The sequence below is a fragment of the Muntiacus reevesi genome, chromosome 20 (genome assembly GCF_963930625.1).
Source record: "Muntiacus reevesi chromosome 20, mMunRee1.1, whole genome shotgun sequence".
Taxonomy (NCBI): Eukaryota; Metazoa; Chordata; class Mammalia; order Artiodactyla; family Cervidae; genus Muntiacus; species Muntiacus reevesi.
In genome coordinates this window covers 28,490,944-28,517,011 of record NC_089268.1, presented here as the reverse complement: position 1 = coordinate 28,517,011, position 26,068 = coordinate 28,490,944, and the positions used below count along the sequence as shown (strand labels likewise).

The window sequence follows — 26,068 nt, the reverse complement described above, 5'->3', positions numbered from 1 at the left end:
GCGCCCGGAGGGTTAAAAAGGCTGGCTCACTGCCTCTTAGGTTTTTGTTCCTTTCTTTGACAATAAATTCACTCCCAGCCCGATTTGCTCTTACTCTAAAGACACTTCCTATTGCAGACTGACTGCCGGAGAGCTTGTGAAAATCCATGATGGTTTGTACATTTTTCTCTGTATGCTACACTTGGGTAACAACAACAACAAAAATTGGGAAGTCCCCGAGATCAAGAGCCTGCACGCCCGCAAATCTTGATTTTATCAAAGGTTCCCAATAAACACAGTACTCTCTCAGTCCACATTTCTTTTACACTCTGCCTACGGCTGTCCTGTAAAGGACTGAGTAAAACAGAACACAATGGATCCGGGATAAAAGTACCCATTCTAATATTTCACGTCCAAATATTTCCCTCTCTAACACAAAGGGACACTAATGCAGTAAATGCAGTTACACATACTTCTATATCATGTTCCCCCAGGCTTTATAAGTATGTGAAATTATGACAATAGGTGAAGGTATTTTTTTAAGGGATAAGCTCATAAGTTTTTCATTTCTCTTCTTGCATAAAAGTACACATTTGTTAGGAGGTTTTTTAAGAAATATATTCAGCAGGTAAAGGACAGTAATATGTAGTGCGCAGGGGCAGGATCTCCTAGGCCCCACCTATGAGTGACATCAGGACATCAAGCAGAAGTTGGTCCTTGCCCCAACTCCCCAGGCTCAACCTTAAACACCTAAATCAGTCAATCACTTAAAAGCAGTATCTAAATTAGCAGCTACTCTAACTGGGGCTAAAGGTTAAAGGTGCCTGATAATCAAAAGTTATTTTCCCTTCTTCAATCAGCTCATGAAAATTCAAATACTTTGCCCTTACCAGCTTAATCATTCACAATTAGCTCACAAACAGACCACACATGGTTGCTCCACACACTCTCCCTTTTTACAAGATACACTCATAGTCTAAAAATACCACAAGTAATTTGCTTTAGGAACAAATTTACTGAGGGACAATAACCATCCACACAGGAAAAAGGAAGTTGGGAAGGCTGGAAATAAATAACAGACATTCAGATTCTTCAAATGGTTCCGAGAGGTGCCTAGTTTTCCTAAGAGTCTCATTCCAGAGTCAGAAATTTGTTGGAATGTGTCAGAAAATGGTTGGAGTGTGAAAAGATGGTATATGAGACTCCTCCATCAGAATCCAAAAGGGATAGTCACTTAGATTCAGGTCCAGTCAATTCAGGAATCATAACCATGTTTGAAGATGAGGGCAACAAAATTCATCTTAGAGGCACCCTAGAACCGTCCAGCTCCACATAAGATTAATCTACTTCTTCAATTGTGGGGCCTGTTGCAGCCCTTCCAGGTGTATACCCTGTTCCACAGGAAGGCCCAGTGCATCCTCCCTGGTAGAGTTTTGTAATGATTGGGTTACATACTTGCTCCAATTCTTTTCTCTTATGATCAAACTCATCTTTCTCAGCCAGTTGATTGGCCTCCAGCCACGAAAGGACCTCATTGCATTTACTCAGTATTTTCTTTTTATCAGACTCACTAATCTTGCCCTGTAGACCTTCATCACTCACAGCACTCTTCATGTTAAAAGCATAGGATTCTAAGGCATTTTTTGCAGCAATTTTCTCTCTCTGGACCTCATCCTCAGCTTTGTATTTTTCAGCATCCAGAACCATGCGCTCGATCTCCTCCTTGCTCAACCGGCCCTTGTCATTGGTAATGGTGATCTTGTTGGCCTTGCCCGTGCTCTTGTCCATAGCTGTTACATTGAGAATACCATTGGCATCAATGTCAAAGGTCACCTCAATCTGGGGCACTCCCCTGGGTGCTGGAGGTATGCCAGTCAGATCAAAGCGCCCCAGCAGGTTGTTGTCCCGAGTCATGGCCCTCTCGCCCTCATACACCTGGATCAGCACGCCCGGCTGATTGTCTGAGTAGGTAGTGAAAATCTGTGTCTGCTTCGTGGGGATGGTGGAGTTGCGCTTGATTAGTACAGTCATGACTCCCCCTGCGGTCTCCAAACCTAAAGACAGGGGAGCCACGTCCAACAAAAGCAGGTCCTGTACCTTTTCAGACTTATCCCCCATCAAAATGGCTGCCTGAACTGCAGCCCCATAGGCAACTGCCTCATCGGGGTTGATGCTCTTGTTGAGATCACGACCATTAAAGTAGTCCTGCAACAGCCTCTGAACCTTAGGGATTCGAGTAGAGCCCCCTACTAAGACAATGTCATGGATTTTAGCTTTATCCATCTTGGCATCCCGAAGAGCCTTCTCCACAGGCTCCAGGGTGCCCCTAAATAGGTCTGCACACAACTCTTCAAACCGGGCTCTGGTGATGGATGTGTAGAAGTCAATGCCTTCATAAAGTGAGTCAATTTCCAAGTTGGCCTGGGTGCTAGATGACAGGGTCCTCTTGGCCCTCTCACAGGCAGTGCGCAACCGCCTCACAGCCCGCTTGTTCTGGCTGATGTCCTTCTTATGTTTCCTCTTGAATTCTTCCACAAAGTGGCTCACAAGCCTGTTGTCAAAATCCTCTCCACCCAAGTGGGTGTCCCCAGCTGTCGCCTTAACCTCAAAAATCCCATCATCTATGGTCAGCACGGACACATCAAATGTGCCTCCACCCAGATCAAAGATTAAGACATGTCGCTCTCCCTGACCTGCTTTATCTAAGCCATAGGCAATGGCAGCAGCAGTGGGTTCATTGATAATTCTTAGCACATTGAGACCTGCGATAACACCTGCATCCTTGGTGGCCTGACGCTGAGAGTCATTGAAGTAAGCTGGCACAGTGATCACAGCATTGGTGACAGTGTAGCCCAAAAAAGCCTCAGCAGTCTCCTTCATCTTAGTCAGTACCATAGAAGAGATTTCCTCAGGATAAAAAGCTTTCTTTTCCCCTTTGTAGGAGACCATTACCTTGGGCTTGCCTCCTTCGTTGATTATTTGGAAAGGCCAAAGTTTCATATCTGATTGCACGACAGGATCATTAAATTTTCTGCCGATCAGACGTTTGGCATCAAACACAGTGTTCTGGGGATTCATGGCTACCTGGTTCTTGGCCGCATCGCCAATGAGCCGCTCGGTGTCTGTGAAGGCCACATAGCTGGGGGTGGTGCGGTTGCCCTGGTCGTTGGCGATGATCTCCACCTTGCCATGCTGGAACACCCCCACGCAGGAGTAGGTGGTGCCCAGGTCGATGCCGATGGCCGTTCCCTTAGCAGCAGCCATGGTTTTTCTAGGTCTGTGGGAAAAGAATGAGATAAAAGTTTTTCAGTGAGAACTTTTAAATTTTATTTTTAACTGTAGTAAAATACACACAACATAAATTTACCCTCTTAACCAATTTTTGGCATATAATTCAGAAGTCAGTCTATTCACATTGTTGGCCAACGAATTTCCAGAATTTTTATCTTGCAAAACAAATTTTATACCCATTAAACAACTCATTTCCCCTCACCTCCCAACCCTTGAACCACCACTAGTCTACATATTTTGGGGGGGCCTACTTTTTGTCTCTCAGAATTTGACTCTTCTAAGTACCTCACATGAGTGAAATTATACACTATTTTTTGTGTGTGTGACTGGCTTAATTTACCATAATATCCTAAAAGTTCATCTATTTTACAACATATGTCATAATTTCTTGCATCTTTATGGCTGAATAACTTTTATTGTATGTATATACCACATTTGTTTACTCATTCTTTCTGTGGCACTTAATTGGTTTCCATTTTATGGCTATTATGAATAATCCTGCCATATAATCCCTGTACAAACATCTCTTCCAAACAAGGTTTTTGGACAAGATAGAAAAACTCCTAGCTAACAGGCATGAAGAGGGAGGGCAGTGGCATATTGATTCTAATTCCCCACAGGGCCTCACTCCACGGTCCTGTTTCTATGTCTGTGATATAGTTTATTCTAATATTGTACAAGTCTCCCGATGAACTCATTATTTGAAGTTCTAGTCTCCTCAGAAGACATCACTTCCACAGGTGGGTTTAGCAGCACTGCCGGTCCTCTTTTACCCTCTATTAGGGATTGTGGAGATTTCGGCCAGTCTGAAGAATGCCGCTAAGAACCCAATCAAGCCCTCGTGAGTTTTCTCAGGTGAGGTGGTGCTCTCTAAGACTTTCTCTAATCTCAAAAACAGAACTCCTGTTATCTGGAGACAATAACCTACCAGCTCCTTCTTTTTTTTTTTTTTTGGTAGCTCTAAGCAATTCCAGCCACCTTTGCGGCCCTTAAAGGAGCCCCCTTCGCTGACTAGCCACCACACCCATACCTTATATTTAAACAAACTAGAGAAGTTTCCAATACCTCGTCAAACCAGGACCTACTCGTCTTGCCTATTCCCAGCCCATTCCAGTCACAGCACTTCTGACTCACCTAGTTTCCCGCCGCCTTCGATCCAGTTTGATACGGTTCAGATTGCGGAGCCCCTATAACTTGGGGCTCCTTCAATAGCCAAACGGCGCAGGCGGTGTCCCCCCACCCCCCACCCGCCCCGTCATACGACTTTGAGTTGGGTCCAGACCTATCATCCTAATTCTCCACTAGCCCGTGAGGTCAGAGGCAGCACCTCCATTGTAACGCGACTAGAGCAGGGCGGCGTCAATACCACCGCCCCAACTCCTGACCCACCAGCCCCTCCCATCTTTTCCCCTCCCATTACCCCTTTCTGAGACAGTGCCAGCCAGCAAGTCCCAGAAGAGTCTGGAGAGTTCTGGGAGGAGTGGCATCCAGGGCGCTGATTGGTCCCAGAAAGCCAGGGGGCAGGACTTGAGGCGAAACCCCTGGAATATTCCCGACCTGGCAGCCCCACTGAGCTCGGTCATTGGCTGAGGAGGAAAAAGGCGGGGCTTGATGAAGAATTATAAACACAGAACCGCCTGAGAAAAAACAGCAGCCTGGAGAGAGCTGATAAAACTTGCGGCTTAGTCCGTGAGAACAGCTTCCGCAGACCCGCTGTCTCCTAGGACCTCCTCAAGCCGCTCGGCGCGTTCAGTTTTCGGGTTCCGAAAAGCCCGAGCTTCTCGTCGCGGATCCTGTCGGCCGTTTTCAGGTTTGAAGCTCATCTCGGAGCCGAAGAGGCAGGGCACCGGCATGGCGAAAAACACGGCCATCGGCATCGACCTGGGCACCACCTACTCCTGCGTGGGGGTGTTCCAGCACGGGAAGGTGGAGATCATCGCCAACGACCAGGGCAACCGCACCACCCCCAGCTACGTGGCCTTCACCGACACCGAGCGGCTCATCGGCGATGCGGCCAAGAACCAGGTGGCGCTGAACCCGCAGAACACCGTGTTCGACGCGAAGCGGCTGATCGGCCGCAAGTTCGGCGACCCGGTGGTGCAGTCGGACATGAAGCACTGGCCTTTCCGCGTGATCAACGACGGAGACAAGCCTAAGGTGCAGGTGAGCTACAAGGGGGAGACCAAGGCGTTCTACCCGGAGGAGATCTCGTCGATGGTGCTGACCAAGATGAAGGAGATCGCCGAGGCGTACCTGGGCCACCCGGTGACCAACGCGGTGATCACCGTGCCGGCCTACTTCAACGACTCGCAGCGGCAGGCCACCAAGGACGCGGGGGTGATCGCGGGGCTGAACGTGCTGAGGATCATCAACGAGCCCACGGCCGCCGCCATCGCCTACGGCCTGGACAGGACGGGCAAGGGGGAGCGCAACGTGCTCATCTTTGACCTCGGCGGGGGTACGTTCGACGTGTCCATCCTGACGATCGACGACGGCATCTTCGAGGTGAAGGCCACGGCCGGGGACACGCACCTGGGCGGGGAGGACTTCGACAACAGGCTGGTGAACCACTTCGTGGAGGAGTTCAAGAGGAAGCACAAGAAGGACATCAGCCAGAACAAGCGGGCCGTGAGGCGGCTGCGCACGGCGTGCGAGCGGGCCAAGAGAACCTTGTCGTCCAGCACCCAGGCCAGCCTGGAGATCGACTCCCTGTTCGAGGGCATCGACTTCTACACGTCCATCACCAGGGCGCGGTTCGAGGAGCTGTGCTCCGACCTGTTCCGGAGCACCCTGGAGCCCGTGGAGAAGGCTCTGCGCGACGCCAAGCTGGACAAGGCGCAGATCCACGACCTGGTCCTGGTGGGGGGCTCCACCCGCATCCCCAAGGTGCAGAAGCTGCTGCAGGACTTCTTCAACGGGCGCGACCTCAACAAGAGCATCAACCCCGACGAGGCGGTGGCCTACGGGGCGGCGGTGCAGGCGGCCATCCTGATGGGGGACAAGTCGGAGAACGTGCAGGACCTGCTGCTGCTGGACGTGGCTCCCCTGTCGCTGGGGCTGGAGACGGCCGGAGGCGTGATGACCGCCCTGATCAAGCGCAACTCCACCATCCCCACGAAGCAGACGCAGATCTTCACCACCTACTCGGACAACCAGCCGGGCGTGCTGATCCAGGTGTACGAGGGCGAGAGGGCCATGACTCGGGACAACAACCTGCTGGGGCGCTTCGAGCTGAGCGGCATCCCGCCGGCCCCCCGGGGGGTGCCCCAGATCGAGGTGACCTTCGACATCGACGCCAATGGCATCCTGAACGTCACGGCCACGGACAAGAGCACGGGCAAGGCCAACAAGATCACCATCACCAACGACAAGGGCCGGCTGAGCAAGGAGGAGATCGAGCGCATGGTGCAGGAGGCGGAGAAGTACAAGGCGGAGGACGAGGTCCAGCGCGAGAGGGTGTCTGCCAAGAACGCGCTGGAGTCGTACGCCTTCAACATGAAGAGCGCCGTGGAGGATGAGGGGCTGAAGGGCAAGATCAGCGAGGCGGACAAGAAGAAGGTGCTGGACAAGTGCCAGGAGGTGATCTCCTGGTTGGACGCCAACACCTTGGCGGAGAAGGATGAGTTTGAGCACAAGAGGAAGGAGTTGGAGCAGGTGTGTAACCCCATCATCAGCAGACTGTACCAGGGGGCGGGCGGCCCCGGGGCTGGCGGCTTTGGGGCTCAGGCCCCTAAAGGGGGTTCTGGGTCTGGCCCCACCATTGAGGAGGTGGATTAGGAATCCTCTGGATTGCTCATGTTTGTTATGGAGACTGTTGGGATCCAAGGCTTTGCATTGCCTTATATATCTGCCTTTCATCAGCTATCAGCTATGCAAGCTGTTTGAGATGTTGAACTGTCTCTCTTGGTTAAGTTTGGAACTCGTTTCCAGAGTCTTAAGTATAGAGCTGAATGTATAGTGCCATCTTTTGTCAACTTCTCTTTTTGTAGTACTCATGCCAAACTCAAGCTAATTCCACCGTCCCCCCCCCCCCCCGTTTCTCACTGTTTACTTTCAAGTAAATAAACTCACATAATTAGAGTGATGTTTGTTTCTGTGTTTTTATTTTGAAGTCGGAAGGATCTGCAGAGGTTGTCTTTTTTTACAGTGTCCAAAAGTGAACTGCAGTTGGCCTCTTAGGTAAGGTCAGAGATCCGGAAAGGAAGAATATAGCATTATGACACATTTCTTTTAGGGAAATAGTATCCTTGGGAAATCTAAAACTGCTCATTTGAAAGGTTGGGTTTGTGAACCCAGAAAATGTTAAGGGCTACTGGCATGGTAGCCTCAAGGTGGGGGGGAGCGGGGGGACTCGATACTTTAAGGGTGACCTCAGAAGGAGCCTGTGAATGGGAGTATTCCTGCAGAAGCAGGTAAATAAAAGAGGCAGTTAGAGTGGAAGGTCATGGCTCCTGCTGCTTGTAAGTACAGGTGATACCTTGGAGCCTTGTTACTATCTGGATTCAGCATGAAAGAGAAGGTGAGTCCTAAATTGCCTTGAAGAAATGTGAATTCTAGTACTGGCTTGCCTAGTTATGCACTATTGTGTTAGCCTCTGTGATCCCCAGGTCTCAGAGTTTAAAATGGAAGGGTTTGGCCTGATGCTTCAGTTTATATTTAATTTCTTGAAAGAATGCTGGGATAAAAATGCTGCATATTTCCAGTACTGGTTACCTACATTTTAAGTATCCCAGTTGAGTACTTTAGAGAGGTGTCACTGTTTCATGCCCCAGCACGAGGACCCCCAGTATTTCAGTGTTCTTACCTACCAGGTACTGTACCAGGGCCTTTCAAATGTTTATTAACTCCCATTCCACCATACTGAGTATAGGCAGTGTTTGGCTTCCACAGGTGGATGTATGTGGAGCCTTAAAGTCACTGGCTTGACTAAGATTTATTTCAAGGTTAAAAAAAAGAGTTCAGCGAAGATGTTGAACCTGGATTCCAACTGAGGTTTTATTGGTTTTTGCTCTGCTGTCCACAGGGCTTTGTGCATGTCTGGTTCTGGGTTATGGGTCTACCCTAGGTTTCACAATCAGTAATCTTTCTGCTTTGACTCTCTGATTCTAAACAACTATGTCAGATAATATGGTTAATGCTAGAGGTTTAGTGCTGGTTAATTTAGAAGAGTGAAAAAACCTGCTGCACTGTACCAGGAAGGCTTAATCACAGGCTTGCTTCCACTGGAGATGCTTCTTGCCCTAACTGCTGCTAGCATTCTGGGCATAGTCCCCTCCACAGCCTGTTTGTGGAAAAAGGCCAGGCACAATCCTCACGACTTGGGAGTGAGCCCCTTTAAAAGTGAATTGTATCTGGGGGTAATGGAGATTCTGGAAGTGGTGATTGCACAAACTGGGCTAGGTACCACTAAATTGTACACTTTAAAAGGGTTTATGTTATGTGAATTCACCAAAAATAGTAAAAAAAAAATTGTGTCAACATTCTGGAAAAGCACTTTGTGTGTGTATCTCAAGGCCCACCAAATCTTTCACTAAATACTTGCGTTAGAAGAAACTCTAATATTAATGGGAATAACATGGAGAGGTAGACCTGTCCCTGTAAGTTTGGAAATGAAAATCTAAGAGGTGCTTAGACTTGCAGGCCAGCATATAAACACAGGTTTAATCCTCAGAGTAGGTGAAGTGTAGCACGGTGGACTCCTGCCACAATGAGTCAACCTTCATGGGGATATGTGGTTGCAACAAGACCTCCTCTGCCCCCACAGAACTGCAGTACCATCTGTGACTGTCATCTGCAGATAATACAGTAACTCTCCAAGCAGTCACTACTTTAGGGGGAGGTGGCAAGGGATGGGGAGGGTGGGTGGAGATTGGTAAAGACCTAACACACACCTTTGATAAGAGAGATTAGGGAAATCTCCAGAAATTAATTTGGAGAAAATGAGTTCCTGTGGCTAAATCAGTTAAGACTATCAGGGTGTTTTATTAGGAAGTCAATATACGATGTTACTGCACAGTCCCTTACACAGACTACTTTGAAAATAATCACCTTCAACATAAAGCTGAGGGACAAAGAGAATGCAAAGTCATTCCTGGAGAAGGTGTCTGCGGTAGCAGCAGGAACTCTTGGGGGGGGGGGGGGCGTGCATCAAGGAAAAACAATGGTCGATCAAAAAGCATTTTTAAAATCTAACGCCTTCCCTAATTTCAATCTCACCTACCTCCCTATGCCAGCCCTCAAAAATTAATGGTTATGTAATGCGACTGATTTTAAATCCAAGATACTACGTTATTCCTGGTGTTTAACTGGATTCTGTCATTAAAAATGAAAAGGATACCAAAGCAATAACGTAATTGTGAGAGAAGTGCACAGAAGCATGGGCTTTCAGTTAAATGGTTTTCAGGTGAAACGTCAACACTGGCGATTTCTGAGGGGGCGAGCCTCAAGGTAGGAATAAGAAAGGGCAACTGTCATTCTTTATTCTAACTGATCACCTTAAGTCCGTCCCCGAGGGTCACCCGCAAAGTATCCAGTGCAGTTCAGTGGGATACAGCAACGCCATCAGTCCTCTCCTAAGTCCAGCTCACGTAGAGACGTTAAGGAGTCAGGTATCGCAGCGAATTCGGGATGCCGAGCCAACCTGCCCCACCCCACGGGCGCCAGTACTGCCCGGCAGGGGATCGGGGGAAAGGGCACGGCGGGGGAGGAGGGAGGGCACACAGGAAATACAGGGTAAGAGGGCGGGGGAGTCCAGAAGACCAGAATCACCCCCAGAGGATCTTCCACCCTTTTACCCCTCCAAACGTCCCCATGAGAACAAGGGACTAGATTCGGGAGATGGGGCGGCGGCAGAAAGAAGACAGCAAGCTCGCAGCTGTAGCCCATCCCTGCCCAGAGCTGCGGCGCACCCGCCTCGGGCGGTGGGGACCTTCTCGCTTCTGGCCACCCCAATCCATCCGATTACTTGTGTCAGTTACAAACCTGCCCAGTGTTTTCACCCAACAAATTAGCGAGTTTGAGGGAAACTCTAAAGGTCTCTCCCCTATTCATTCCTTTAATCTCATTTTGAAGAAGACACCCGAAGGACGCCGGCACCGGCCAGGCAACTCCGCGGCCAGCCCCGCCGTCAGGCCCCGCCCCGCTCTATCGGGGTCTTATTCGCTCTGGCTCCTAGCCGCCGTTTCGGGCTGTGTCAGGAACTTTCTCGAGCCCTCTGGGCTCTGAGGCGGTGACTGGCTCGTAGGAACACTCCTAACAAACAAACTGCCCCACCCAAGTCTCCCTCCCCCGCCCCTCGCCCCCTGCCCCGCCGCCACCCTAGAGCATCAAGCTTAGTCACGGCTCTACATTTAGTTTCCAGAAGATTCTTGCCAGCCTAGCCATAGTAGCGGGTCTCCCCCTCCCTTCCTCTGTTAACAACCTACCAGTCTGTGATAACGGGAAGGGGAGACGGTCCTGGGAGAAGCTGGAAGGGCTGGAAGGTGGAAGTGTGGGTGTTGAGGGGGAAGCGGCGGGGCTGGGTGGGGTAGATGGTAGATAGGCGTGAGTCAGAAGCAACAGCCTGGAGGTGAGTCTCCGCAGGTTACACACCCCCATGGTGCACGTAGAGCCCTGGCATTCACTCTTTACGGTCTTCCATGGTCGTTTCTATTCTTTTTCCTTTTTTTTTTTTTTATAGAGCGTGGAACGATAGGGTTTATGTGCCAACATTGAGAGGACTCCAAAGTAGGAAATATGCCGACATGTCGGTTCAGTCACCGGTTCTGTAATTACCTGTCTGGGTGATCTGGCCAAGCCACAAAACCTCTGAACCTTTGTGCTCATCTTTGAAAACAGAAAGGTTTGGCTGAAGGACTCTGCCTAAAAATCTTAAGATAGTTTTTCTGGTAAACCGAAAGTATTACTATCATAGTCCTGGTAGTAATCCCCAACTTTGTAAGCACCTCTGTAAGAAATTATTGAGAGATGAGACTCGAGAGAGCGTTACTCCAATAAAAGAAGGAAGGGCATGGAGAAAGAAATGGCAACCCACTCCAGTATTCTTGCCTGGAGAATCCCATGGACAGAGGAGCCTGGCAGGCTACAGTCCATGGGGTCGCAAGAGTCAGACATGACTTAGCGACTAAACCACCGGAGAAAGACTACCCTCAGTTTGGCAGTAAGTGACAGCTGTCCTTAAGATTTCTCTTTTTTCCCCTGATAGAAAAAGAAAACACTTGGAAAATGAAAATAATAAAATTTCTATTCAAATGTTAAAAAAAAAAAAAAAAAAAGGAAAGGCAGAAACTTTTGAGTACTACTCTGTCACAGGCACTGAACTACAGTCTTTTAAATATTGTCTTTGTAATTCTTGATGGTAACATACTATGAAATAAATTTCAATTCTAATTTATACAGATTTGGGTAATTTAGTTAATTTATAAGTACTTCATTGTTAAGAAAGAAAGAAAAACAGCTTCAACAAGGAGATAGAGTCTAGATACAAACCCAGATCTTCCCTTTGCTAGTTTTTTTCCCCATGCTGCTGGAAATTAGCAGAGTTCCCAGGCCTTTGCCGGGCTTCCCTGGTGGATCAGACGGTGAAGAATCTGCCCACAGTGCAAGAAACCTGGGTTCTGTCCCTGAGTGGAGAAGATCCCCTGGAGAAGGGAATGGCGACCCACTCCAGTGTTCTTATGTGGAAAATCCCATGGACAGAGGAGCCTGGCGGGCTACAGTCCACGGGGTCACAAAGGAGTCGGACATGACTGGGTGACTAACACTGTCAGGCCTTTGCCCTTTGAAGGTTAAAAATGCCTGGCTCGGGGCTCGCCTGGTGTCTCATCGGTAAAGAATCCGCCTGCCAGTGCAGGAGACACGGGTTCTATTCCTGATCCAGGAAGATTCCCACATGTCCTCCTGCCAAGAAGCAGCTAAGCCTGTGTGCCCCAACTATTGAGCACGCAGAGCCCATTCTCTGAAACAAGAGAAGCCACCACAATGAGAAGCCTGCTCACCTTCAGCTCAACTCGAGAGTAGCCTCCGCTCACCACAACTAGAGAAAAGCCTCTGTAGCAGCAAAGATCTAGCACAACCAAAAATAAAATTTAAAAATGCCTGGCTCTAGGTGCCACATTGTTCTCTTTTGCTTCTGTCTGAAAAACCTAGAATTATACTGTCTTTTAAAAACAAATAGACTTGAGAAAAATCATACTGGATGAAAAACTGTAGGAAAAAGGAGAGAGAACAAAAAAAGATCCTGCAACTTTAGGGCGAGGAAGGCTCCCCCGGCCCCACCCACTTCCTGCCCTTGGCAGTCAACATTCTTGGCAATCGCTTTCCCATCTCCAACCCTTAAATTTTACCCTGTCAGGCTTGGGCAACCTTAACCTTGATTCTTCCAAATGCTAAACCCGATTTTAAAAAACTAATTCCAAAAAAAAAAAAAAAAAACACAACTCATTCCAGAATGCATCAAATAAAGTTGTGAAAAATCTCTTGGGATTCTTAAAATCTCCTTAGGCACCAATTAAACCTGTACCTGAGGTTCCTGCTTTGGGAAGCCTCCAGGGTGAAAGGAAGACACAATTCAAGAGACTCTCCTGGAAGGAAAAGGAAAAGAAATATGGATATTTAGGTTTCCAGGTCATCCACAGAGAGACAACGCAAAGCGTAGGTCAATACAGTGTGTAGCTGACTGCTTGATTCATGAAAAACAGTATTTTCAAAAAAAAAATAAAAAAAAAAAAAAGAAAAGAAAAACAGTATTTTCGAGTGGCTCCCCCTCTCCCTCACCCCAGCAACCACAAGATTTGAGGCCCTATCACCTTTTCTCCCTGTCCAGCAGTGGAGACAATGATGCCCTTTGCTTCAAGCCAATAGAGGAAGAGAATTGCAAATTTTGAAGAGTAGAGAGAATCCAGAACTCCAGCTGGTAGCAGCTGATGGTGAGGAAGCTTTCAGAGAGAGGGGATGAGGTTAAGGACTTCTCTGGAGGTGAACACTTCTCTGGAAGTGTTCACAAACTGGGTGGCTAAGATGGAAATTTGGGGAATCCCCATTCAGAGTCTGCATAAAGAGATGGAAAATTCCTGAAGTTTAACCAGTTTGACTAGATTAAGGAGGTGATTCATTAGAGAGCCACACCTGAATGTAAAAAAAGTTATCACCTACCTGCACAGTGAAAGATATAGATTTGTTAAAGCAATATTTTTATATCTGATTAACCTGAACAAATTATAGAATAACTGAATACCCTCGGACTTCAGGAAGAGGTGTTTTGATGGATGGCTGTGCGTGCACGCGCGCGTGTGTGTGTGTAAATGTCAGTTAAGCAAAAGTGTTCAAAAGCAAGATTTCTTCTCTTTATCAGAAATTGCCTCCTCAGGTACTTCTCTGGTGGTCCAGAAGGGCTAAGACTCTGTGGAGGAGAATGCAGACTCTGGGTTCGATCTCTGGTCAAGAAAATAGATCCCACATGCTACAACTAAGATTGACCATGCTGCAACTAAGGCTTAGCTATTAATTTTAAAACAACAACAACAAAACCCCACAACTGCCTCCTCCTACTTGTGCTGTTATGTTTTCTGTGCTCAAGAGGTGGATACAGTAATGAGTCTATTTTGTGGGTTGTGAATCCCCTCTACTATGCCTTTAATGTCCCTCACATTTTCACTTTAGGCACCTAATAAGGGATCTTGCATTGCCCATAAAGGATGAAGAAACAAAAGCCAGAATAAATTACCAAATGTGACTGTATTTAAAACAGGAAGGAGGGTAACAACAGAAAGCTGAAATCTAGGATAAAAAGTTAAATGAACGAATTAAGTACACAGCAAACAACTTGAACTTTTAGAGGAGACAGAACCTAGGTCCCGCCAACCTCTCTCACCTTCCAGCATCATTCCAGACAGTTTGCTTAAAATGGGCCACCCGCCAACCAACTATATAGCATGCTCTTCAAACAGGACTGAACGCTCCCCCCACCCCTACTTCCCCCTCGCAGGCTCACCACCACACCACAATTACTTAAAAGTGGTGGACAGACTACGAACCGCAAATGACAAGGCAGATGACCGAATTCGGGACTCAGGTTAATCCGGGCACCACTGATCACCCGAGGCTGAACCAGGAATTTAAAAGGCACAGAGGAGGAGAGGGGGGCGTCCGCACCCCAGGCTGGGAAAGATGAGGAATCCGGAGAAGCGCATAAGACAGCTAAACATCTATGGAAAATATTTTTTCTCAAGCCCAGTCCAGCCCGAGGCGAAAGGGAGCGGCTCTGGGCGGGGACAGGGGCGCTGTGGCTCCAACCCGCCCCTTCCCACACACCCGGACCAAGCAGGTCCCTTCTAAGGCGTTGGGAACCTTCTACAATCTAAAAACCATATACCTAATTGCTTTTCTTCTGAAAATTAAAATTTCCCCACCCATCTGAATAGGGCTAAAGAGGAGTCAAAACTTAAACAGCCGTATCTCTCTCCTTTTTCTTCCCATTTTAAAAATAAGACGGGAAAAGCGCCGCGGATGACCAAGGCATTTCTCGGCCAGCCCGGCCACTCGGCGAGCCAGCCCAAACGTGGCTGCTTCCATCAGCGTTAGCCTCCAATCACTTTCCTTGGTCCATAGATAGCCAACCCTCTTCGAGAAACTCGGGAACTTTCTGTATTTTGGCTGTCCCGGGAGTCGTGTAGCCTTTAATTCTACTTTAAACCACCAAACTAATTTGAGCCACAAGAGCCTCTCATCGCCCTACAATTAATTACAAGCCCAGGGCTGATCCCTCCAGTCGACTCCAAACTACTTGGCTGGCTAGTCACCAGGAAACCAGAGACTGAGTGGGTGGACCTTTCAGCCCCTCTCCCCCTCCCCTTAGGATTCCTGTTTCAGCGAATCCTAGAAGAGTCTGGAGAGTTCTGGGAGGAGTGGCATCCAGGGCGCTGATTGGTCCCAGAAAGCCAGGGGGCAGGACTTGAGGCGAAACCCCTGGAATATTCCCGACCTGGCAGCCCCACTGAGCTCGGTCATTGGCTGAGGAGGAAAAAGGCGGGGCTTGATGAAGAATTATAAACACAGAACCGCCTGAGAAAAAGCAGCAGCCTGGAGAGAGCTGATAAAACTTGCGGCTTAGTCCGTGAGAACAGCTTCCGCAGACCCGCTATCTCCTAGGACCTCCTCGAGCCGCTCGGCGCGTTCAGTTTTCGGGTTCCGAAAAGCCCGAGCTTCTCGTCGCGGATCCTGTCGGCCGTTTTCAGGTTTGAAGCTCATCTCGGAGCCGAAGAGGCAGGGCACCGGCATGGCGAAAAGCACGGCCATCGGCATCGACCTGGGCACCACCTACTCCTGCGTGGGGGTGTTCCAGCACGGCAAGGTGGAGATCATCGCCAACGACCAGGGCAACCGCACCACCCCCAGCTACGTGGCCTTCACCGACACCGAGCGGCTCATCGGCGATGCGGCCAAGAACCAGGTGGCGCTGAACCCGCAGAACACCGTGTTCGACGCGAAGCGGCTGATCGGCCGCAAGTTCGGCGACCCGGTGGTGCAGTCGGACATGAAGCACTGGCCTTTCCGCGTGATCAACGACGGAGACAAGCCTAAGGTGCAGGTGAGCTACAAGGGGGAGACCAAGGCGTTCTACCCGGAGGAGATCTCGTCGATGGTGCTGACCAAGATGAAGGAGATCGCCGAGGCGTACCTGGGCCACCCGGTGACCAACGCGGTGATCACCGTGCCGGCCTACTTCAACGACTCGCAGCGGCAGGCCACCAAGGACGCGGGGGTGATCGCGGGGCTGAACGTGCTGAGGATCATCAACGAGCCCACGGCCGCCGCCATCGCCTACGGCCTGGACAGGACGGGCAAGGGGGAGCGCAACGTGCTCATCTTTGACCTCGGCGGGGGTACGTTCGACGTGTCCATCCTGACGATCGACGACGGCATCTTCGAGGTGAAGGCCACGGCCGGGGACACGCACCTGGGCGGGGAGGACTTCGACAACAGGCTGGTGAACCACTTCGTGGAGGAGTTCAAGAGGAAGCACAAGAAGGACATCAGCCAGAACAAGCGGGCCGTGAGGCGGCTGCGCACGGCGTGCGAGCGGGCCAAGAGGACCTTGTCGTCCAGCACCCAGGCCAGCCTGGAGATCGACTCCCTGTTCGAGGGCATCGACTTCTACACGTCCATCACCAGGGCGCGGTTCGAGGAGCTGTGCTCCGACCTGTTCCGGAGCACCCTGGAGCCCGTGGAGAAGGCTCTGCGCGACGCCAAGCTGGACAAGGCGCAGATCCACGACCTGGTCCTGGTGGGGGGCTCCACCCGCATCCCCAAGGTGCAGAAGCTGCTGCAGGACTTCTTCAACGGGCGCGACCTCAACAAGAGCATCAACCCCGACGAGGCGGTGGCCTACGGGGCGGCGGTGCAGGCGGCCATCCTGATGGGGGACAAGTCGGAGAACGTGCAGGACCTGCTGCTGCTGGACGTGGCTCCCCTGTCGCTGGGGCTGGAGACGGCCGGAGGCGTGATGACCGCCCTGATCAAGCGCAACTCCACCATCCCCACGAAGCAGACGCAGATCTTCACCACCTACTCAGACAACCAGCCGGGCGTGCTGATCCAGGTGTACGAGGGCGAGAGAGCCATGACTCGGGACAACAACCTGCTGGGGCGCTTCGAGCTGAGCGGCATCCCGCCGGCCCCCCGGGGGGTGCCCCAGATCGAGGTGACCTTCGACATCGACGCCAATGGCATCCTGAACGTCACGGCCACGGACAAGAGCACGGGCAAGGCCAACAAGATCACCATCACCAACGACAAGGGCCGGCTGAGCAAGGAGGAGATCGAGCGCATGGTGCAGGAGGCGGAGAAGTACAAGGCGGAGGACGAGGTCCAGCGCGAGAGGGTGTCTGCCAAGAACGCGCTGGAGTCGTACGCCTTCAACATGAAGAGCGCCGTGGAGGATGAGGGGCTGAAGGGCAAGATCAGCGAGGCGGACAAGAAGAAGGTGCTGGACAAGTGCCAGGAGGTGATCTCCTGGTTGGATGCCAACACCTTAGCGGAGAAGGATGAGTTTGAGCACAAGAGGAAGGAGTTGGAGCAGGTGTGTAACCCCATCATCAGCAGACTGTACCAGGGGGCGGGCGGCCCCGGGGCTGGCGGCTTTGGGGCTCAGGCCCCTAAAGGGGGTTCTGGGTCTGGCCCCACCATTGAGGAGGTGGATTAGGGGCCTTACTTTTTGTCTGTCTCTAGTAGACCCATGGACTTTGATCTTTCCCAATATTTTAGCCCTGTGCTGTGTCAGTTTGTTCTATGATTAGGTTGTAACCTTTCAACTAGCTTGTTTTTGTTATTTATGTATGTTATAATGAGTGTGTTCACCAGAATTTGCGTTTCATGTAAATTGGTAGTTTAAGGATGGCTTTCCTTTTTTTTTGTTTAAAGTGAGTCAACACTGCCACCCTGTGTCCTGTTTTTTGCTTTGTAAACACACAGAAAGTCATGGAATTAAATTTGTATACTTAAGGAATAAAAAGGAAATGATGAATGCGGATGTTTATTTTTATTTGGGGAGGGATAATGGCTTCTCTGAATGTTTGAATTCCACAGACCATGAAAGGGCAGTACTTCTGGAGTCTTATATATATGTTAGGAGCCATGGCTATAGCTATACTTTGTTGTGACTTTTTTGTAGGTGGTAAGTTATGTCTATTACAAAAAACAAATTCTAGGTGCCCCTTTTAATTTTCATGGGGTTTGTTTTAGGGAAAAGTAGGGATGGGATTTGCAAAGGGTTTTGGGGAGGAGAAATTAGTGTGGGTTTAAAGGCAGTGTTGAGAGAGGTTTATGGTTCCTCCCTCTCTTGTACACATTCTGTGCAGAGCTATTCATATTTAACCTGTGAGTCTTCCAGTCTTGTTTAAGGTATGAATAAATTTAGGGGTGGACAAAAGAGTAAAAATGAGGTGCAGTTTAATCAGTTTTATAAATCCCACCTGGATGATCTAGTGTCAATTACTTAGCCTCTTAGTTTTGGTAGTCTCCTTTTAAAATAAAGCATTTGTCTGAATTCCCTCACTTCCAAAGTTCTAGATCATCAAGACAGAAATGTGCTGTGGGCTAGCATTGGCTTCAGCTGTGGTCTCTGAAGCTGGAGTTTTCCAAGTGAGGGTTTTAGGGAAGTGAGTTTGGGGGCAAGGCAATAAAGAGGGATGGGCCAGGCACTGTACCTGGATCTTTGAGTCACCCCAGTAATTCTCATCATACCATTCTCTACCGTAGGTATTCTGAAGCTTTTTTCAGAGGTTAGCATGTGGAGATGGTCACTTAAGCTATCCAGGGCAAAACTAGGGAGAAAGAAGTGATTTCAGGGCCAGGGTGTTTTTCCACTCTGCTTGAACACTGGGGTTGGTGGTGTATGGTTCCTGTCTAACTTCAAGTGGTGTTTTTACTCCAGTTTCAGGTAAAAGAGTCTGCCTTCATGCAGGAGACCTGGGTTCCACCCCTGGGTCTGAAAGATCCCCTGGAGAAGGGAATGACAACCCATTTTAGTATTCTTGCCTGGAGAATTCACTGGACTGAGAAGCCTGGCGGGTGACAGTCCGTGGAGTCACAAAGAGTCTGACAGGACTGAGTGACTAACACTTTTTCACTGACAGTAGCCTTTTTGTACTTAATAGTACATTTAATTATGAAAAAGGAATAAAAGCTGTGCGGCATAGCGCTGGGGAAACGGGCGTTCCTCCCACACAAGCCCTTCTCTAGGGGCTGCTTCTTACTGGAGCAGTTAAAAGTCCTTAACACTTTGTTGTATTAGTCACATCCAGACTCTCTTGCAGCCCTGTGGACTGTAGCTCAACAGGCTCCTCTGTCCGTTGGATTTTCCAGGCAAGAATACTGGAGTGGGTTGCCATTTCCTTCTCCAGGGGATCTTTTCCAACCCAGAGATCCAACCTGCATCTCCTGCTGGCAGGTGGGTTCTTTACCACTGAGCCATTTGCAAAGCAACACTTTCTTTAGCCTGAGTAGAATCCCAACCTCTTTCCTTCCAAAAAACTGAGCCTATGAATACCAACTCCAGAATCACACAACTTAAAGTTTCATGTTGTGTATTTTTCAATAAATCATTCCCCTCTGGGAAACCAAAACATTTTAGGAATGACAAAGTATGGGATGCCTTGTTAAGGAAAAGATTGTAAAGGTAAAATAAAAATATATACTTCTGGTTCCTGGACCAATTCTCAAAGGCTGGTCTTACTAACAAGATAGGTGAACTGTAATATGATATTGTATGCTCTGACCATAACTTACTTTATAGTATGTGCAGTTTAACTGCTGCAGCAGCAGAAATTGGAGGCTTGCTTAAGTTTTTAAAAACTTAACCTGCCAGGTAATAGAATAAATCTTTAAAAGTAAACCCCCATCTTATTTATTTTTGGCTGCTCAGAGGGACATGTAGGATCATAGTTCCCTGACCAGGGATTAAACCCTCACCCCATGCAGTGGAAGCATGGAGTCTTAACCACTGGACCACCAGGGAAGTCCCTCAAATCTTTTAATTTCAAATCATTGGAGTTAAGGTTTGCAAAGGTAGTGATATATGGAGATTATTTGGGAGGCTAAAGAAATACTGATATGCACCCCCCACCCCGGCCACCCCTATAAGAGTCAGAGTCTTGTGAAGTAGGCCAATTCATTGTATAGCATTAAAGCCACCACGACGTTTCAGCCAACGTTGAGAAAAACCACTGTACCAGAGGCTATTCCTGATTATTTTTTAGAGGTATGGGGACAAGAGAGAGGGAGGAGAGGAAGGTGTCAGTGTTTCCAGGAGAAGCAGCTGGTGGCAAGGGATATTCTGCTGTGAATCAAAGCTGGAAAAGCCTTAAAATGTTGATTCACTGGCAGCAATAGTAATGCTAAACTTTAGGGAAATTGCCACCAACAGCTTAATGGGCCAAAAAAGAGAATTCCTGAAGCTGGGTCAATTAATTTCATGAGTCCTCACTAGGGAAATAGTTCATTAGAAAGCAACATCAGGGCATTTCCTGGCCCTCCAGCGGTTAGGACTCAGTGCTTTCACTGCCGGGGCCTGGGTTCGATCCCTGGTGGAAGTAAAATCTTGCAAGCAGTGAGGCTTGGCCAAAGTACACAGAACTTAAAAAGACATGAGCCATGGAGGAGTACCCTTGCTCAGGAGCCTCGCCCATGGAGAACTGTGGATGATTGCGGTGGAACCTTCATTATGGGTTTTACCGGCAATGAAGTCTTCCAGGCCATAAAGGGCTTCCACAATGATCCTGTAGGAATTCGGCACCGATTGAAAGGCATTGTCAACGCTGTTAAAGAGCAAAGCCCCTCAAACTGGAGGTAGCTTCGCGGTGTGTGGGCGGGAGTGGGGCGACTGTTTGCCACCATCCACGGGTCTGGTGTGGCTGCAGGGCAAGGAATATTTTGGAACTCTATTACCAGTGAAGCACTGACAGGTCTGTGCTAGGTGCCCACAGCAACCCATTGGTGATGGTGGGCTCGGCAATGATTCGGGGTGGGGGGTGGGGGTGGGCATTCTGTTGGCCCTCATCCAGCGTGTTGGCATCCTCCACACTCACTACACTGTCCAGCAGTTCCACAGTGCACTCTCCTTATTGGAGAACCCCAACCAACTGCCCCCAAAGAAGGGCACCGCGGCCCCTGGCTACCCCAGCTATCAGCAGTATCACTAAGGAAGTGCCTCCGTGGGTAGTCCTCCTTTCCCTCTGGGATGATCTACCTTGAAGCAAGAGCTGGCTCCCAGTTGGCCCATGGGACCCTCCAGAGAAGGCCCTTAACTGGTTCCCTTATACCAGGTTGGGGGTGGAGCACCCCAGCTGCCCTGATGGATTGGTCCCTTCTCTCTCAGGGCACCCCAGCCCTAACTCGTATGTAACACACGCTCACCCCAGTCCCTTTGCATGGCACTCTGAAGAGTATTTTAAGCCCATTTTGAAATGCCTTGAGCTACCCATAGGTGGAGCCACTTCCTAGGACAAGGGACAGAGCCCTCTCCTGGGACAGAAGGACTGAAGGATTTCGAGTCGCAAGGAGAGTTCTCTAACGATTGGTTTGTGGGATGAAGAAAAAACAAAAAAAACTTGAAGAAGAGGGAAATGGGGAGTAACTGTTCACAAGTACAGAGTTTCAGTTGTGCAAGAGGAAAAAATTGTGGATGCAGCCACCCACTACAACGGTGCACCCCTTGCAGAATAAGGTTGGGGAAATACAGGATACCAGCCCCAGATGGCTGAGGAATTACTTTTACAAGCCCAGACGTTTGCATCTTCCCATACACAGAAAAAGAGTAAATTCATTGACTTGAGATGTCTGATTTTCTTTAATTAAGTTAATTTTTTAAAGTTCTGACTACACGGCCTTTGTTGCAAAAACCCTATATATATATATAGCCTGGCTCCTCCATTTCTTCTTTGGAGCTGAGAGGCTGCAACCTGGGCTAAAGTCTTCAGTGTTGTTTTTTTTTGTTTGTTTGTTTTTTTAACATTTAATTGGAAGATAATTGCTTTACAATGTTGTGTTTGCCGTAAGTATACATATATCCTTTCCTTCTTGAACCTCTCTCCCACCCCCATACTCTCATCCCACCCCTCCAGGTCCTCAGGGAGCACCAGGTTGAGCTCCCTGGGTTACAGGGCAACTTCCCACTAGCTGTCTATTTCACACATGATGGTGTACATATTTCAAGGTCCTCAGTTTTGCCTGCAGAATAAAACAGAATTCACAACTTTCAGGTTGTGCTTCCCCGCCCACCCCCCCCACCCCCCCCAGCACCCCCCACCCCCGCCGTAGATAAAATTATACCTTAATCCAACCAGTCCATCCTAAAAGAGATCAGTCCTGGGTGTTCATTGGAAGGACTGATGTTGAAGCTGAAACTCCGATACTTTGGCCACCTGATGCGAAGAGCTAACTCATTGGAAAAGACCCTGATGCTGGGAAAGACTGAGGGCAGGAGAAGGGGACGACAGAGGATGAGATGGTTGGATGGCATCATCGACTCGATAGACATGGGTTTGGGTGGACTCCGGGAGTTGGTGATGGACAGGGAGGCCTGGCGTGCTGCGGTTCATGGTGTCGCAAAGAGTCGGACACGACTGAGCGACTGAACTGAACTGAAAGCTGTTTATAAAAAAAAGACCAGAAATAATGTGCCTGACAGGTCTGTCGGCTGGAAGGGGGGGTTGCGAATTCATATTTCGCTGCCTAGAGACAGCGGGGTGACAGTCCCTTGGAGTGACACCAATGCCTTGCTGGGACACGTGACAACTGAAGACAAGGCTTCAGGTTACACAAGCTGGGACTGGACCTCCTGGGAGTCCATCCAGGAAGTGTGCGCCCACCGGGCAGCGCTGGGGACTTTCTCCGGCCTGGCCAGTCAGGTCACCTGTTCTTTGTATTTAAAAATTCACAAAACGTCTCCGAATATTTGCCCAGAAGAATGTGAAATATTCGCTCGTGGCCTCTCTTTCACATTGCTTTCGTCTTATGTGGACGACTGATGAGGAACATTCTGCGGGTTGAGACAGGCATCTCAGAAGACAGCCATGCCCGTCAGGTCCCGAAGCCGCGCCGCCGTAAATAAATAGCCCTGGCCCCGCCCGTGAAGTTCTCTTTGTGCGGCGAACGCGCGCGGACTAAAGATGGTCCTTACGCGGTTGGCCTGTCGCCTGCTGCGGAACCGTCCCCAGACTAGGGGGAGGCTGCAGCCTGCGCTGTCTTTGCACAGCTACCGGCATGCAGGTACCTCGGGAACACGTTGAGTAGGGGAACCGCAGTCTCGGGCTGAGCGGGATGAATTATTAATACAGACTAGAGTTTCTGATATCTCCGTGACGCCACTGCTTGGAACTGATCCAGCCCAGAGCACGGGGGACTCGTCTGGAGTCGCCCTGGCCTCTCCTGACTAACTTCTTTCTTTCCAGGCTCCTGATTCTCGAAGGAGGGTCCGAGGCACCACGAGGGTGAGTGGATTGTGCGAGCTGGAGTGACTGGCGGTTTCGCTGGGGGAGGATGGGGGTGATGATGACTCCAGGTGATTCTGAGTGTCTCTCTGACGCCATCACCGCAGCGCGCTGACCACCTCCACCGCCACCGGTGCTGGGATCTTTGGTATTTGGTTGCGGGGAGAAGTTACTGTTCAAGAACTGTTACTGATCTCGTATTCCTGTGTCTCATTTCTCCGTCAGAAGTTAAAACGTCCACCGGTGTGTTATTCTTAAAAGAAGGGTACGTATTAGCTGTGTGTGCTGCTATCTGTCTCTTCACAGGTTATCTTTTTTTAACTCTTAAGAACTTTTTTTTCTCAGCCTTGCTAAACCTGCTTCCCCCACCCCTTTTCCTAGTATAAGTTACTCTGCTAAGGTGCTTTCTTGATGGAGATATTTCTGCAGTTTAAATTTGTTTTCTGCTTTTCTCTCCTGAACTTTCCATCGCTGAACGCGTAATTTGATAAATCCTTATGTTGGGGCTATCATCTCTGAATGTTCTAAATTCTAATGCTTTCCTTGATCCAGATCTCCCTAAATTGGGAATGATGATTTCTCAGACTAGAGTCTCTGATACTGGTCTTGATGTCAAGATTAATTTCTGACTCATTTGGGGGAACTGGATACTTGGATATTTGAGAAGAGCTGGTGGGAAGGCTGTGACTGTTTGTTTTTCTCATTGGTTATCCTGCTTTCATCTTTTTTCTAGCCTGAGAGCTTTGGAAACCCAGCCAGGGCAGTACCCCTTCACAGAGATTCCAGGCTAGCCTGGTGACTGAAGGCCTAAAGTTTGGAATTCTCTTGGAGAAGCACTTTTGGGGTGACTGGGATCTCCAGGTGATGGTTCCTGCCACTTCAGCAACAAGCTGTGACAAGAAGTGGAGAGCAAGATGCCTTTTACCTGGGTACTGTGGTAAGTCTCTTCCTGGCTTTTCTGCCAGCTGCAGAGTGGTGATGATGAACTGGTTGGACTAGAGTCTCTGAATGGTTCTCTGAGGATCTTTGAAATCACCTGATCCACTCTTGCTTCTTTCCTTCTTGTGTGGCAGTTTTCTTTAAAAAGTAAAATTGGTATATAGTTATATTAGTTTCAGATATATGGTGTAATAAATAATTGGGTATCTATATACTAGAAGGTGATTACTGCCACAAGTCCTTTTTGGCTAATCACTGTTCTCTCTGATAGTTTATACCAGTCTGTCCCTTGTATCTAGAACAGATTGATGCTCTAATGCCAGCTACTTGCATTTTTTTTGCATGTTTTTAATATGTATTTCTTTTATGAAGTTTTAGGATTTTGCTGATGCAGAGGATGTCCCCTACCTGGTGTTGGTCAGATCCTTGAAACTTCACATGTTTCCTTCGTGAACCTGTGTGAGCAGCTGTCAAACTCCGGTGGAGAGGGGGTGGGCTGCCTAGAAATTTGGGGACCAAAATCAATTAGGTGATCTTTATTAGAAAGATTGCAATAAAATGTTTTAAAGCAAATAAAAATAGGTGGGTCTGAGTAAAAGCAAGAGGATACAGAGAGATTTAGGGATGTGAAAGTGAATGAGCATCACAGTTGACATCTAGCTGTACCTCTTTCCAGGTACATTACAAAAAACTAAAATTAGGTTTGTCACATATTGACACCAATGTTGAGGATTTCTAGATGGAGTACCATAACATTTTTAATATTTGAGGTTTTAATTATACTATTAACACAGTCATCCAGTTTTCTTTTTGATGAATTGGTAAAAACATAGGTTGTCTGGATATATTTTTAGAAGAATAATACTCCTGGTGGTTTCAGGGTCTGGGAATGAGGAAGTGAAGAAATACTGGGTATTGTTTCAGTTTTACAAGGTGAAAGAGTTCATGGGGATGGATGGTGGTGATAATTGCTCAATGTTATGAACATTGTTATTACCACTGAACTGTATGCATACAAGTGGTAAAGATTTGGAGAGGGATAAATTGGAAGATTGGAATTGATACATACACACCACTAAGTATAAAATAGATAACTAATAAAGACCTGTATAGCACAGGAAATTCAGTCCTCTGTAATAGCCTATAAGAGAAGAGGATCCCACAGTGTTTGTATGTATAACTGATTCAGTTTACTGTGTACCTGAAACTAACAGTGTAAATCAACTATACCCCAATAAAATTTTTTTAATGGTAAACATGGTAATTTTATGTGTATTTCACCACAGTTTAAAAAATTGGAGAAAAAGTACCCTTTGCTTCTTTTTGTCACTGTCATAAAGGTGATTCCCCAGTAGCATGTACAGTGTATTATAAATTTGTTTGGTAGGGGGCATTTGAGTTTCTTTCAAGCTATAAACCAGTCTGATTCCCTGTTTGTACCCATTTGAAGTTTCAGAGTCAAAGGATGTGGGCTTTTAAAAGTAATAGTGTATGTTCCATAAAATTGTCCCACTTTATTTTTTAATGTTAGTTTACTTTACTGGCTGTGCCAGGTCTTAGTTGAAGCATCCAGGGTCTTTAGTTGTGGCATGTGGGATCTAGTTCCCTGACCACAGGGATTGAACCTGTGTCCCCAGCATTAAGAGTTGAGTCTCAGCCACTGAACCACCGGGGGACCCTCGTCCCGGCTTATACTCCAAATGACAGTCTCCTTCAGACTGCATGTTTGTCTATATCTATCATCACTATTCTAACTGGAGTGTACCAGTTTCTGTATCTAATAATTCATGTTTTAAAAATTGCACATCTTTTGCATTTTTCTACAGAACATTTATAGCTTGGTCCCACTCAGCAAGGATTTTTTTCTGACTTCT

General features: G+C 48.3%; 3 protein-coding genes, 1 long non-coding RNA gene, 3 other non-coding genes and 1 pseudogene across 8 annotated transcripts; 7 read left to right on the top strand and 1 right to left on the bottom strand.

Moving 5' to 3' along the window:
* Positions 1 to 73: 73 nt before the first annotated feature.
* Positions 74 to 12,808, bottom strand: HSPA1L (heat shock protein family A (Hsp70) member 1 like). 2 transcript variants are annotated; one of them, XM_065913401.1, is made up of 2 exons: positions 12,791 to 12,808; positions 74 to 3,256 (listed from the first exon to the last, which is right to left on the bottom strand). In XM_065913401.1, the coding sequence occupies exon 2, from the start codon at positions 3,241 to 3,243 to the stop codon at positions 1,318 to 1,320; it is 1,926 nt and encodes a 641-aa protein (XP_065769473.1). In that variant the 5' UTR covers positions 3,244 to 3,256; positions 12,791 to 12,808; the 3' UTR covers positions 74 to 1,317. The 2 variants fall into 2 exon arrangements, with proteins under 2 accessions (XP_065769473.1, XP_065769472.1); XM_065913400.1 differs by lacking the exon at positions 12,791 to 12,808 and adding an exon at positions 4,405 to 4,515.
* LOC136151381 (heat shock 70 kDa protein 1B) lies at positions 4,911 to 7,221 on the top strand. Its single transcript, XM_065912462.1, has one exon. The coding sequence runs from the start codon at positions 5,122 to 5,124 to the stop codon at positions 7,045 to 7,047; it is 1,926 nt and encodes a 641-aa protein (XP_065768534.1). The 5' UTR covers positions 4,911 to 5,121; the 3' UTR covers positions 7,048 to 7,221.
* Positions 12,809 to 15,331: 2,523 nt separating the features above from the next.
* Positions 15,332 to 17,791, top strand: LOC136151323 (heat shock 70 kDa protein 1B-like). The gene has a single exon (XM_065912341.1). It carries the CDS (start codon positions 15,545 to 15,547, stop codon positions 17,468 to 17,470), a length of 1,926 nt encoding a protein of 641 aa, XP_065768413.1. The 5' UTR covers positions 15,332 to 15,544; the 3' UTR covers positions 17,471 to 17,791.
* A 2,237-nt stretch (positions 17,792 to 20,028) lies between these two features.
* LOC136151191 (mitochondrial import inner membrane translocase subunit Tim17-B pseudogene) lies at positions 20,029 to 20,966 on the top strand (annotated as a pseudogene).
* Positions 20,967 to 22,896: 1,930 nt separating this feature from the next.
* LOC136151728 (uncharacterized) lies at positions 22,897 to 25,450 on the top strand. Its single transcript, XR_010660081.1, has 5 exons — positions 22,897 to 23,034; positions 23,217 to 23,255; positions 23,481 to 23,520; positions 23,989 to 24,192; positions 24,567 to 25,450. It is a non-coding gene; the product is annotated as an uncharacterized lncRNA (long non-coding RNA).
* On the top strand, positions 23,310 to 23,372 carry LOC136152021 (small nucleolar RNA SNORD48). The gene has a single exon (XR_010660178.1). It is a non-coding gene; the product is annotated as a small nucleolar RNA SNORD48 (small nucleolar RNA).
* LOC136152020 (small nucleolar RNA SNORD52) lies at positions 23,821 to 23,887 on the top strand. Its single transcript, XR_010660177.1, has one exon. It is a non-coding gene; the product is annotated as a small nucleolar RNA SNORD52 (small nucleolar RNA).
* Positions 24,223 to 24,304, top strand: LOC136152030 (small nucleolar RNA ZL8). The gene has a single exon (XR_010660186.1). It is a non-coding gene; the product is annotated as a small nucleolar RNA ZL8 (small nucleolar RNA).
* Positions 25,451 to 26,068: the final 618 nt, after the last annotated feature.